Source organism: Scophthalmus maximus, chromosome 19, assembly GCF_022379125.1.
Source record: "Scophthalmus maximus strain ysfricsl-2021 chromosome 19, ASM2237912v1, whole genome shotgun sequence".
Lineage (NCBI taxonomy): Eukaryota > Metazoa > Chordata > Actinopteri > Pleuronectiformes > Scophthalmidae > Scophthalmus > Scophthalmus maximus.
The window spans coordinates 19,445,788-19,460,028 of NC_061533.1; the positions used below are offsets into that span (position 1 = coordinate 19,445,788).

General features: G+C 40.7%; 1 protein-coding gene across 4 annotated transcripts; it reads left to right on the plus strand.

Moving 5' to 3' along the window:
• The first annotated feature begins 532 nt into the window (after positions 1-532).
• ulk1a (unc-51 like autophagy activating kinase 1a) lies at positions 533-14,220 on the plus strand. Of its 4 annotated transcripts, none has more exons than XR_004794550.2 (27): positions 533-1,082; positions 1,165-1,257; positions 1,354-1,395; positions 2,384-2,416; positions 2,537-2,573; positions 4,339-4,512; positions 4,605-4,678; positions 4,768-4,869; positions 5,921-5,979; positions 7,228-7,310; positions 7,399-7,449; positions 7,540-7,628; positions 7,743-7,899; positions 8,033-8,093; positions 8,312-8,401; positions 8,664-8,789; positions 8,891-9,030; positions 9,543-9,643; positions 9,962-10,086; positions 10,322-10,428; positions 10,775-10,900; positions 11,395-11,549; positions 11,713-11,888; positions 11,994-12,112; positions 12,255-12,335; positions 12,468-12,554; positions 12,677-12,730. XR_004794550.2 is itself a non-coding variant. In XM_035640002.2 (27 exons), exons 1-27 carry the CDS (start codon positions 990-992, stop codon positions 13,006-13,008), a joined length of 2,748 nt encoding a protein of 915 aa, XP_035495895.2. In that variant the 5' UTR covers positions 534-989; the 3' UTR covers positions 13,009-14,220. The 4 variants fall into 4 exon arrangements, 3 of the variants coding, with proteins under 3 accessions (XP_035495895.2, XP_035495893.2, XP_035495894.2); XM_035640002.2 differs by lacking the exon at positions 12,255-12,335 and adding an exon at positions 12,965-14,220 and having other exon boundaries at positions 534-1,082; positions 9,965-10,086; positions 12,397-12,554; positions 12,677-12,812; XM_035640000.2 differs by lacking the exon at positions 12,255-12,335 and adding an exon at positions 12,965-14,220 and having other exon boundaries at positions 535-1,082; positions 12,397-12,554; positions 12,677-12,812.
• The last annotated feature ends 21 nt before the right edge of the window (positions 14,221-14,241 follow it).

The following is a 14,241-nucleotide window of genomic DNA, read 5'->3' on the forward strand; positions in this document are numbered from 1 at the left end:
TACTAATCAATTTTGGTAAACATGACAACGCAATATTTGAAAACCTGAAACCTTTCAAGGTGACTGACATGGACATATTTTGAAAAAATCCAAACATAAGATTTGCGAGCGTTGTTTAATAAGGACGTATGTGAACCCGGGTCCATGTAACGGTAAAAAAAAATTGTGTGACAACCCACTCTGACGTCACCCATCGGTTTTGCGAACTTCCGCATTTTGACCAACGCCGTCTTGTGTTGTTTGTTTTGTTTTTTACTTAGAATATTAGAAAACTCAATAAAATGTTTCCATTTTCTAATATAGAAAATTTAAATGATAAGCGTTACACGGACATGTAGACATTTTTGAACACTCTAGTATTATAAGACTCGGACATACACGATATTTAAAAAGACGTTGTGAGTCTAGACTTTAAATAAAACACCAGACAAACTACTTTTTGGATAATTGGTAAACATTGAATTGGGAGTTTACGAGGTGTCCCTGAAGGCGCCACCATCACGTCTGCCTGCCTGTTTGCGCATGCTCGCCGTGAGATATGAATAACTCCAGCAGATGGGTTGGAAGGTGAGGAAGACAATAATATCTGAGCTCACTCTCTGAATACCAACAACGTTTAACAGCACAACTGTAACTTTTTGAACTCTGCCGGCTGTGGAGAAGCGACAGGGGTTCATTTGATTCAGTAAATAGTCACAACGGGTCGCTAATATTTTGTTTACATTCTTTTTTGTTTTTATCCTTGCGCACGTTGTTTTAACTTCTTCTGTTGGCGGAAACTCCGGAATTATGTTGCCGATATTTTCTTCGATTACAAACCGCGTCACTCGTGACAGTATCTTTTAATCAATGAAATGGGATTTACCTGCACGACAGACGTGTCGTGGGACTGTACATCTGTGACAGTTGGACAACCAACCTCCTGAACCTGCTCGGACACTTAAACACGTTTGTTTACTTATTTATCTTCTTTTTTTTAATCATTATCCATGATGGAGTCTGTTGGGAAGTTTGAGTTCAGCAGGAAAGACCTGATTGGCCACGGAGCCTTCGCAGTTGTGTTCAAGGGAAGACATAAAGAGGTGACTTTTAGCTCCAACCTGGGTTTTGCCTGGTAATTGTTGATATGCTGCTCTGATTTAAAGAAAAACTAAATATTTTTAGAGACGTGACTGGGAGGTTGCTGTGAAGTGCATCAACAAGAAAAACTTGGGGAAATCGCAGTCTCTTCTTGGTAAAGAAATCAAAATATTAAAGGTAAAGACACTTCTTTTTAAAATGCTGCCATACATTCTGTGTCTGGCTCTCTGTGTACCTTTTACTAAAATATTATTCTTTCCCTATCTCCCCCAGGAGCTGAAACATGAAAATATTGTCAGTCTGCTTGACTATCAGGTAAAATTGCTCATGTTGTGCAAATGTGGCTGTCGAATATTGTAATTTTTCCACCGAGCTATCCGAGAATCGGATATAACCTGTATTGTTGAAGCTTTCTCAATTCTGAAAGAGTGGAAACGGATTTTATTAGCATGTGGTGTATCCTAAATCCGAACATGATATTGGTTAATCTCTGCGGGATGTTTTACCGGTATCCTTTGGAGCACATACAAGTCACAAATCACTGACAATATTTGTGAGGATGTGAGTTTGTATGTGCAAGTTTGCGTGCTTTCTTCTCACCTTACTTACTGACACCTGCCAGACAGTCACACATGGTGGGATTACCTTTTTTGACAGATGGCAGGGTGTAAACAATGGCTTTTAAATCAGAGGCCGGCCTCCCAGCAGGCACGGAAGACACATAAGGATAATGACATCATTTTGAGATGAGGTGTTTAATTCACCTCACAGCCATCTCCTACATTAATAATAGCCCTAATGTGTTTTCATACAATAGCACAAATGGTAAACACTCATTAAGTTTCACTCCGGCACGCAAAAAGACAAACAGGATTCAACTTGCTTCCCACTTTCCTTTCAAGTGAAGTGGGACTGACACCCTAAACTTCTCACCCTCTTCCACACTGTGCCACCTCACTGCTCTGTGAAGATTTCCTATGGTTACGCACAGGGTGCCAAACTAGGGAGGGCTCCTGCGTGGTTTGGATCATGACGGGGTACAGTTTCAGGCCCCTGAGACTTGCTGCTGTCAGGGAACCGCTGGCCAGGCCAACTCAATGACCTGATGTCACTTGCTGTGTGACATGGGGGAAAAGCTGTAATGAAAAATGAAGTCATCATTACAAGTCATAATTAAATCAGAAATGTGTATTTATTAGCACTGATCAAATTGGTATAAAAAGTAACACTTGATCTGATTCTTAGCCTCGGTGTATTTCAATTACTGTTCCGCTGATCATTTGCATTTTATCTTTTTCAACAGGAAATGGGAGGTTGTGTGTATCTTGTCATGGAGGTGAGTTGTATTAGAAGGGACATTGGCTGGTCTGTTTTCATGTGGAGATGTAAATCATATTCAGTATTAAAGCGGCACTGTCAAAGCCTCTATTAAGACTTTTCTTTTCTGTCTTCTCAGTACTGCAATGGAGGTGACCTGGCAGAGTACCTTCACTGTAAGCTTGCTACATCACATGGAGCCTATTTTAGCTCACGTTGTCACCACAGTAAAGTTTTCCACTTTACACCTTAAAGGGGGACATCAATACTACTAGCCTTATTGTTGAAACAGAGTTGTGACTTGTAAACATGTTTGGAACAGCTTACCGAACTGGCAGGTCAGTGTGACTTTTAAGAGGCTTGGCTAAGCTTTGTCAGTGTTTTGAAGGGAATAATAGGATTTTGCCAGTACAATGAAAGAAATCAGGTTTAAGGTTCTGACAAGTCACTGGGTAAATGATTACTAATACTCAGCAGTACTTGACCCAGATACAATTAAACCCCTCATCATGACCTGGGATCAAGTTTGTTTCTGTTTTTCCTGCAAATTATATAAAAAAAAACAGGATAAAATATTTTCCGTGCCACAGGCTTTCGATGTACCCTGTGTTGTCATCATGTTTGAATTCTCAGATGATTTTTTTTCTCTCGCTGGACTGTCCCGCTGCAAATTTCCACTGCCTCAAGTTTCAAACCCTGTTTCGAAATATGCTGACGTAGCTGAAGGTGTGGAGTGTGCAGCAGATTTTTTACTCAAGCTAAATATGCCCAAATGGTGTCGATGTTTCCATTTGAATGCTGCTGTAGAGTGATGGTCTACCGCCATCATGCCAGCATCTCTTATTTGGTAGACTGGCCCATTCTGTGTTCCTGCCAGGAAGACGCATCCAGCTATTTGCAGTCACACTTGGCACGGTTCATGGAGCACCCACATGACCTCACCCATCTGCCACTCACATATCCCGTGTGCTCCGGTGGAAAAACACTGCAGCTAGAAATACTGGACTTAGCAGGAAGTAGGGGGTCGCTAGCATGCCGGAAAATGTTGACGGTGGTTTCCAAATTAAGCCTCATCATTAACAGAATTCTCTTCCACAAAGAGAGACAGCAGTGACACTGATGTGATTAGAGCTTGTGATAAGATGCATCTCCACCTCAGATCACATTGGAGCCTCTGATGGGAGAGTCAGAACAAACAAGTTCAATCTAGTTTTTAAGTAAGATCAAAGGCTGCAACTAACAAATATAATTTTCCCAATTACTTATTTGGTCTATAAAATGTCAGAAAATAGTGAAAAATTAATTTGTCCAAAACTACAATTTCCAAAATTCCAAACAGACATACTGAAATTGTTTATGTTGTCCAGCTATCAGGGCAATATAAAAAAAGTATTTAGTTTAATAACACAAAAGACAAAAAAAACGCCTGAAATATTCATATTTGAGACACGGATGCCAGTAAATATTTGGCATTTGAGCTTAAAAAGTCATTTGTCAAAAATCTAAGGACAACTTAACTAACTGGTTACTCACTTTCATCACTAGTGATATATTTGATATGTAATTGACATAAACTTTTAACTTGCATGATTGTACGCAACAATAACTAGTTTTTCAGCACTTTTCTAGTCTTATCAACCACTCAAAGTACTTTTACAGTACAAATAACTTTGACCCATTCACACACACATTCATACAGTGCTACTTTATATTAAACTTTTTCTATCACATTTACATACACTGCTGGCACAGCTCTCAGAGGCAATTTCGGGTATAGTGTCTTGCCCAAGGGCGCAGCGTGCGGGCTAGGGGAAGCGGTGATCGAACCACTGACCTTCTGGTCTCACTCCCTCCTGAGCCACAACTGCCCTACACAATATGCCTATACACTATACAGCCATGCTGACTCTCTCTCCTGTATTTCATCCCTCTGACCCACAGCCAAGGGCACATTAAGTGAGGACACAATCCGAGTGTTCCTCCAGCAGATTGCTCAGGCCATGAAGGTCCTGCAGAGCAAAGGCATCCTTCACAGAGACCTAAAGCCCCAGAACATCTTGCTCTGCCACCCAGAGGGGCGCAGGTCCAGTTCCACAAACACCTACATTAAGATAGGTAATGACATGACAAAACAAACACACACACACACACACACACATGCGCACAAACACTAATATACATCCCTAATCTTTTCTCTCATGCTCCAGCTGACTTTGGGTTTGCACGTCATCTCCAGACAAACACTATGGCAGCCACACTGTGTGGCTCTCCTATGTACATGGTGAGTCTCTTACTCTGGTTTGCTGTGCCAACAAAGTGTAGCATCACCATGTACCTAACCTGTAAGCTGCACTTTTATCCTGGACCCAGGCTCCTGAGGTCATCATGTCCCAGAACTATGATGCCAAGGCTGATCTGTGGAGCATAGGCACAATTGTGTACCAGTGTCTGACTGGAAAGGCACCATTTCACGTGAGTGACACTTAAAATGTGCCACAGCAAACACACAGAGATTTAAGAAATTCAGTCATAATCTTTTGAAGTGTATATGTAAATAGATTTAGCAATTTGCCAAAAAAATGTTTGCTGCAGTCCCTCACATACTTACAAATACCCATTAAATTGTTTTGCTTTATTTTTTGGGAGAGGGCAGACTCATTCTTGTGAACCCAACACTTGACATGATGCATCAATTTCACAACACAGAGTACAACATGGTCCACAACCATTAAAAACCACCTGTCTGCTGGGCGTCACTCTACATGATATGCAGTGTTGTTAGTTGGAAAGTGCTGGAACAGCTTGACTACTTGTTAGGAAAGAGCCTTGTTTACGGATGGTAACCCCTAAGCGGAAATGGCTGTGAACCATTTCTCTGAAGCCAGAGTAAATATTGTTTCACAACGGCTGGTATTACTTTCTGCTATTCACGTGGCTGCTCAGATGAAACTGTTATTTGCAGATTGCATGAGCCATGATTTATGTATAGACAGGTGCTAATGTTTTTTTCTCCATCCTCTTTAGTCCCAATTTTATTCTGTGAAATTACTTTTGATCCCACGTACTAGCAGTTAAAGACAAACTCGCAAATTCTGTTGTTTGACCTTTTGTACCTTTTGGGGTTATCTATGTCGCAGTTTCCTTGAATTCGAATCCCACGAGAATAACTGGGAAGATTGACTTCTATTTTTGCCAGGCAGGTCAGTGAGTTGAGATAAATCCAAGGGTCAGTGTGAGGTTCGCTGGTGATGATGTTGATGATGATGTTTACTTAGCTGGCATCTCCTAGCATTCCACTTTGTCCTGAGTGGGGTCATTAAACACCCACCTGTTGTTGCTTTTTGGATCCTACGCACTTTGGCATAACTATTTAAAAAAAATATTTGTTTAACATTTCACAATAATTTATTCAAATGCTTGTTTCTAAGGGTGTGTTCATTTGCACATGTTAATGTGCGAATGTGTGGAGTTATTTACATGTTTAACTCAACTCATTTTTGTGTGTCTATATATGTGTGTGTAGGCCAGCACACCGCAGGAGCTCCGTCTCTTTTATGAAAGCAACAGGACCTTGTTACCCAGGTGAGTGAACCTCTGGACGGGCGCCCGCCAACACGCACGCACGCACGCACGCACACACACACACACAGTATATGTTGTATATACACAGTACGCCCAGGAAGATGATGGGAGAGTAAACAGGCATTACAGGGAGATCTGTCTTCTCTGCGCTCAGTTTGCTGATGAATGACATTGAGGATGTTCATGTCCACGTGCAAGCTGCACACACAAACACACACACACACACACACACACACACACACACACACACACACACAAACATTATTAGCACTGCATAAATCCAAAAGATTCATACCACCACTAATAATAGTCCCAGTGCGGAAGAAACCGATACAGACGCCTGACGTGACCGATCATCTGGAACATTCTAAATCAGCTCTCTCACACCATTGATATTTGGAAATGTAGTGTCCTATATGTGGTATATTTCTCTATATGAGTTGTTGTTCATTTGTAATGTGAAACTGTATGACTCTGTCATGATTTTAAAATAAATACAGATTGCTTTACTGTCAGTTCCCTTGGCTATTTACAGTTATATCCAACACAGAATCTCCGGTTTTTCGAAGGTGGACATGTTTTCCCACTGTTTTCATGGTGCACTTTATCAGCCCGCGTTTGGCTTGTAGCCATGCTTATCAGTGATAAAGCCGGATGATAAGTCAGGCCCTGCTTGTGTGAGAGGAGACATGGTTTGTTGTTTTCCTGTCATTCTATATATAACCTGCTCCGAGCTGCCAGTTTGTGGCCTGCAACGGCTATCATTTTCCACATGACCCAAATGTCTCCACACAGACATAAACACACACACACACACACACACACACACACTCACAGCCTGTACTGTCTCTAAGTATCATGATGCCCTGAGGTTTTGCACAGAAACCATTAATTAGATTAAAAAAATTCACATTTTTTACAGCTCACTTTGAGCTTATGTAAAAACGCTGACCTAAATATAATTTGTATGCCAGATGTATCAGCAAAGAAAATCACAAGAACAAGCTGAAGTGGCAAGTTAAAAGACATTAGCATGCTCTGTCAGTTTTTAGGCTACACATACTGTGCGTCACACTTTTTTAAGCCTCTCATAAATCTTGGATGTTTTCAGTGTTTTGATTTTTCCATTATTTATATACATATTAGTGTTTATATTATAAATATATATATAATATTTATACTATAATATATATTTATAATCAATAACAGTGTTATTAATCGAAATAGGAAACCTTTGTATTTTCCCAGCATCCCAAAGGAGACTTCTAGTCACCTCAGAAACCTACTACTACGGCTGCTTCAGAGGAACCACAATGAGCGGATCAGCTTTGGTGAGCCCCTGCCTTTTAGCATTCAGAACCCCTTCTCACAATTTGATTTCCAAAAGCTTCTCTTACATCTAAAACTTTTCGTGTGCAGATGATTTTTTCCACCATCCGTTCCTGGAGACGAGCTCATCTTTAAAGAAATGTATGTACTGTTTCTTGTTTGTGTAAGAGTCTGTGTATCAACTCAGGTGCTATAGCCGGGTTCCTAACACAAGCACACTTTTTTTGACAGGCTCTCCAGCTCCCATGTTCATTTGCCCCAGTTCAGACTTGGGCAGTTCTTCTAGCAGCTCCTCCACATCCCATCAGGCTTCACCTCAAGTATTTACAACTCTTGTGGACAGATGGAACAAAACCCAACATGTGAATGTGAATGTGAAAAAAACAAAAATCGTCAACACTAATCTAACAGACTGTTATCTTCCACTCTCTTAGCATTCCAATGGAGAGATCCCCCAACTCAAGCCCAAAGTGCAGTACTCCGCTACACAAAACACTGCTGGCTTCCTGCCGAGAGAAATGGCCAATCAAGAGAGTAGGAGCACCTCATCTTACACAGAGGATTATGTCATGGTGCCTGCCCAGTTCCCCAGTAAGACCTCTGAACCTCAAGCTCACTTTATGGATATCTGTTTATTTTTATCCTGCTTGTTTTCTTTACATCAGACTGTTACGTGCTCATGTATTTGTTGAAGTCTGACTATTTATGTTTTACTGCTTTGTAGGTGAATACACATGTGATGTGGATGCTGAGTTACCGATTGAAAGTTGTCTTATATACAGTGGGTGAGTTGCACACAAACAACAGAACCGACTTTTCATGTAAGCCCCAACATTGATATCAATAATAATAAATTAATTCAAAAATCCAAAGTACAACTCTAGTGTGTCTCAGTGTAAGCCAATGCTTGCTGAACAGTTAATTTTTAATATATATATATTTATGCCTGACGTTTTACATAGACTTACTAGACCAAAGAAATGCCTTTATATGTTCTCTCCAGCAGCTCACTGGTGGCAGAGCCTGGTCCTGGGCCTGAAGGAAAGACACCTCTACCCTGTCCCCTGCTTCACTCTCCCTCCAAACCTGTTAGGTAAGAGAGACCCAGGCAGGTTAATATTTTGGTGGGTTAAAGATGAAGTGTTCAACAATAGGTGATGAGGTTGAGTGTGAGCATGAATCCCACGGTATATGTATTGTATGTCTTCATGATGAGTGGTGCTTCAATATCGTGTAAATTTACTTTGATTTGATTGCACAACTGTTTGTTCTCTGGTTTGTAAAACCATCAAAAACACTCCTAACTGCTCCCTCTTCTGTGTCTAATCCTTTGACTTCCTCTGTCATCCTTGCAGCAAGCCTGTTGAATTTGCTGGCCGCACCTGCAGCGACTCCGTGCCCATTCCTGTCCCAACACAGATTCGAAACTACCAGCGTTTGGAGCAGAACCTGCAGCCTTTTGGTTTGCATGGCTCCACCAGGCATGTATAGTTCTGTCAGCTGTTTTATCTCTGCACCTACTCCACATTGGTGCCTTGTTATTATTTTCTGCCTTTGTCTAACTGTGTCCTGTATTATTTAGAGTCCCACTGTGCTGTGCAGGCCGGAGCAGTGGAAGTTCCCCACAATTTGGAGACTGTAGAGCTCCAGGTCCAGGATTTGTCCACAACTCCCCGAGGTTGGCAGCTGGAGGAGCCCAGCCACAACAGTGCTCCCCACTAGGTAGCCATCTTAGTCGGCTATTGTTTTACCTATCTAGGGCAGTGGCTTTCACAGACTGTTGAAATAGTGGACTTGTTGACATTCCTATTCGGCAATGGCACCTGAAGCTTGACGTCAACTATTCATGACGTCATAAGCGCTAAGTCACCGTCAATTAAACTTTCATCCCATAACTGTTGACTTAAATCTGAAGTAATGTAACCTCTAATCTAGGCAATGGTCACACTCCTACAGCACACACACATTATATGTGAAGATGACAATTAGGTGTCACTTGCTTCTGGCTACCAAGGCCATTTGGGTGAAAAACTTCATCAACGGAAATATGTCTTGTTCAGTACATCCCCAGAGTTGTTTTATTGTTAAGTGTTGGTATTTGATTTTCTGTTTTCTCTGCCTTACTCATCTACTTTTACTTCACTCTCTCTGACAATAGTGAACACTGTCACCAATATCAATTAAGTTGCTGGTTGTGCTAACAAATTTAATATCCCTAATACTCTGTATTCTAGTGGGAACCACCCCGAAGACTTCAGAGCAGACTCTCCCTCTCAGCACAAGAACTGGACTGCTCACTGGCTCTCCTGACATGCAGGGCACCTCCAGCCCCAAGGTCAGATTCTATAACATCTATATATTATTATACACATACACTTACATATTTTATCATCTACACACAATTGTGCCAGTCTGTCATTGACATTTTTGGTTCACATGCACATTAGCTGGCACAATTTTGCTTCACCTCTCTTCAGAACAGTAAAGGTGACTAACTCTTTTAAACTTCCTATGAGGGCTAAAAACTATTATGAAGTAACTACAATCTAACACTACAGAATAAAAATATTCTGGAATCGAAGGTCGCCTAACTGTACTGTGTACATTTTTGTGCTTAAATTAGGTTTTGTAAGTTTTATTTGCTTTTCAACAGCAGGTTCAGTCGTCAATGCCAAACCGGGTCAGGATGATCAAAGACCTGCAACCCTTTGACCCATCTGCTGCTACTCACACCAACCTCTGCAGGAAATCTGCCAATAAAAAGGGTCCTTTTAAAAGGTGAGAAAATTATGATATGATTATAATACTATGAATATGACAATTATTGTAATAAGATTACATAAAGACATCCTGCAAAAATCATGGAAGAGGATGTGAATTTGCTTGTGTAAATAATCCACATATATGTGAAAACCTGCCATCCAGCACCTAAAGATGCCACGCAGCACTGAATATATGCCATCTGATAAATTATTAACTGCTCATGGTGTCTGTGGTTGTATTGAATGTCCAGAGGACTGAGCCCAGGCAGGCTGTCTGACATGCTGCTGAAGGCGGCCTTTGGAACCGAAGAGGGAAGTGGCGAAAGCCTTAACAGTGAGAAAAGCATGGACATAACAGGTACCAGTGCGAAGTAATGGGACCAGTTCTGCTTCCTCTGATGGTCTCTTTGTCTTTGTTCAGCAGTTTTTACGACTATCAAGCTGTTGTTCTAGTGATACTGTAAAAAAAGACAGCTACTCATTTCATAGCTTAATATAGCTTGGCTTCTTCAGTCTTAAGTAATGCAAAGGGAAGACTTTCAGTAATAATGAAATCAAGACATATTGTGAAATAATCATAATTGTAGCGGTAATGTGATGGTATGCAGTAGTTATGTGTCTATTTTAAGTGCCTATTTTGAGGTACCAACTGCAGTGGCTGTGGCTATGTTATTTACAGGGACTATTCTTTTTTGTTCCTACAGCTCCACCCACTGGTCATAATAGGGGCTTTCAGTGCTCAGACAGCCCACCTCTTGCAGTCTTCACCATAGGTTCTCCATCCAAAGGAAACACTCCTCCTGATACCGTGGTATCAAAGATGTTCTCAGGTAGGTTTTCTGACTGCCATGAATATTGACTTAATGTTGAGGGCATCGATTGTGTTCTAGGAGGATTTTTCAGAAGTTCCTTAATTACATACTGTACAGTTAGGAGTGAACCAATGAGGCTGTCATTTAAATTGTCATATTTTCTCTAGTTTGAGTTCATTTAAACCACTTATGCAAATTTATAAGGTGCAATCATCCAATTAGATCGTCTGAAGAACAACACAAACACTGATTACTTTTGTTAACCAGGTAAAATGAGAGGTAAACCATTGGTCAGGTAAAACAGCTAACTTAATTTTAACATTGAAGTTATAGTCCACTGTCATACATTACATTGTTGATGTTTTTAATGTCTTAATAGTAACAAAAACACATAGGAAGTAGTCGCCACTGGGTTATTATAGCCCTAAAATGTGCAGTCTGTTACCCAAGTGCCCTTTTAATAACTCAGATTTCAGCCGTTCAGAGTTTACCTGTATTTGTCTTCATTGCAGGTTCTCCCAGCTACATTAACTCAGCCTGGCTACTTAACAGCCGCCTCCTCCAGAGAGGAAGCCGTAGAGACAGTGAGACTGAAGCTATGGACGCTACTACACACAGCAATCTGGCCTTTCACCCTCCAGAGCTCGCTGAAGATACACTGATGGAGGTAAAAAAAAAAAATCTAAAAAAAGATCTGAAGATGCTATGAGATGAATCCTCCAGGTTGTTATAGACCTTACATACATTTGCAGATGAACATAAAATAGAAAAAGTCTGATTCTATTTGAACATTTTCAATATTAACAGTATTCTGTTGGTTCTTATCACAGCAGGCTCATACAGATGCCCTGAGTGACCTGCGTTTCACCTTGGCTTTTGTCCATTGTGTCATTGAATTGGCTTCTTCTAAAGAACCAGAGCTGGATGCCATCAGCAGTCCTGATGTCTCCTTCCTGGAGCAGAGCTTGGTGGCAGATCAGATTAGCCTTCTGAGTAGGGAATGGAGGTGAGAAGCAAGAAGCTTTATGCATTTCCTCAACATGCACAGCAGCACACTTTCTTCACATGTTCTTTTGGTAATGATTTCTGTTTCTTAATGTGCATATTTCAGCTATGCCGAGCAGTTATTGTTGTACATGAAGGCTGAGGAGTTTCTGTCATCGGCACTGCACACTGCCAAAGAGAATATTAAACAAGGCCGACTCCATCCCTCTGCTATAGTCAAACAAGGTGAGACCAGTGACGTCTGGATTTCATTCTCCAGGACTCCTTTTGTAGACTTTCTGTTTAATGTTTGTTATTTGTAGTTGGTCAGGAAAGAACAAGCACTTGTGGATATTCTTTATAAAAATTCAAAGCATTTAAATTGCAGAGAGTATCTTGACCTAGCCAGGTATTTCTGTTGTCGGAGTCTGTGAGAATTGGCATTCCATGTTGAAGCAGCATGACAAGGGTGAGTTGATATTTATTACCGTGATAAGATTTCTTTGCATCCGTGTGTTTCCTTTGTGCAGTGATCAGGAAGCTGAATGAATTGTACAAGAACTGTGTAACATACTGTCGCTCCCTCAACGATCGCCTGCAGACCTTTTTGCTTGACAAGCAGAAGCTTATGGACCGATTCAATGGCCTCACAGCAGAGAAGCTCATCTACAGCCACACTGTGAACATGGTGAGCGCACCTCACGACAGGACATGTTGATATTCACTCCAAGCACTCTGTGGCTATCAAGTACACTGTGTATTCAGCACGCATCCTTATCTTTGCCTAAATGTGGGTCTTATTGCATTCAGGTACAGTCTGCTGCTTTAGATGAGATGTTCCACCATGGCACATCATCAGTCCAGCGCTACCATAGAGCCCTTCTGCTGATGGAGGGTCTTTCCCGAATCGTCACAGAGCAAAAGGACATTGACAGCATAGATAAATGTATGTGCCAGCACTTTGACACATTAACAACAAGACAGCATCTTAAAATGCTACAATCAGACCCCTTGGACTCGGGTCGCCATTGCATCCTGCCCTTGCCTCGACTAAATTCTACTCTAATCTGAATTTTTCAATCTCTGTGTTGTTCTCAGGTAAGCAGTGTATTGAGCGACGCCTTTCTGCACTGCAAACTTAACAGTATCCATTAGCTCTACAACTGCACAGCTACAGGATTATCTTGCCTCATCCATCTCCCCTCGATGTAGATGAATCCACCTTGACTGTCGGTACACACAAGCACTTTGATCTTTCTTCAAGGAAAATGACCACTGGAGCATCCGCTCTACCAAAACCCTGTCTCTTATCTCAACGTAAATGCACAGAATAGACTGGAAGTCCTGTTTTGTACACATTTTTAAGTGTTTAAAAATGATTGTTTGGATATTTTGACATGGTAAATGTCTCTCAGTATTTGCTTTGGTATATTCTGTATGTGTTAGTGTGTTGTCTTGCATGTAGAACTGTCAGATTAAATAATAACTGATTTTTAATGTGTTGTACTTGACGCAGGGCAACAAGGGTCAACACTGTCGCCTAACAGCAAGTGAGGCCGGGTACACCGGCTTCCTCCAATTATCCTAATACATGCAGGTTAGTTTAATTGGTGACTCTAAATTTCCTTAAGAGACTGGAGATCTGTCCAGTGTGCCACCTGCATCTTGCCCAATGTAAGCTGGCATTGGCTGCAGTCACCCTGCGACCCTCAAAGGATATAGCAAATGGATGGATGTACTTGAAACCAAAATTGTTTTGTTTTTTCTGTATTTGAGGCATTTGTGTTATTTGTACAGTAAAACTTCACAGGCAAACTGGAGTCACAATATTCTGGATGAGATGACCAAATATTGCCAATGTGCAGCAATACGTAGTAAAACTGTACTTTTTACATTTTCCATTACAGCATAGTAGTGGCTGTAACGAATAATTGTCTTAACTTGTATTAAGTATGTTCTTTTATGTTTTAATGAAATTTATGTTTTGTAACCACTGATTCAACTATGTATGATAAGCTTGGTCATGAGGTAATTCAAGTGACATTAAATGCATGACACGTCACATTTGTTTTCTTTTTCAGTTGTGCTCATTTTTATTTTAGAGGTAGGTGCAAGTTGTGTTAAAAGTTTGTGAATTTATTTTTACCTGATTTCTGTCTGCTGCACATTAGTTTATTACAATTACATAGTCAATATTTTTTGAATGTTTTGTGTTAATATCAATATTATGTGTTTGAAAATGAAGTTCATTAGAAGTTATCATATTGCCTTTTCTACTTTTATGACAGCCAGTTAAACCTGCTAAAATGAGTTGTTACATTCAGAGATGAAAATAAATATTTATTGTTAAACAATGGGTTTTCTTCATGTCTGTC

Coding starts and splice junctions, on each gene's coding strand:
- ulk1a (XM_035640000.2), top strand. CDS start 990: ATGATGGAGTCTGTTGGGAAGTTTGAGTTCAGCAGGAAAGACCTGATT. Junction 4,870..5,920: donor CTGGAAAGGCACCATTTCAC/GTGAGTGACACT, acceptor ATGTGTGTGTAG/GCCAGCACACCGCAGGAGCT. Junction 9,031..9,542: donor ACAACAGTGCTCCCCACTAG/GTAGCCATCTTA, acceptor TCTGTATTCTAG/TGGGAACCACCCCGAAGACT.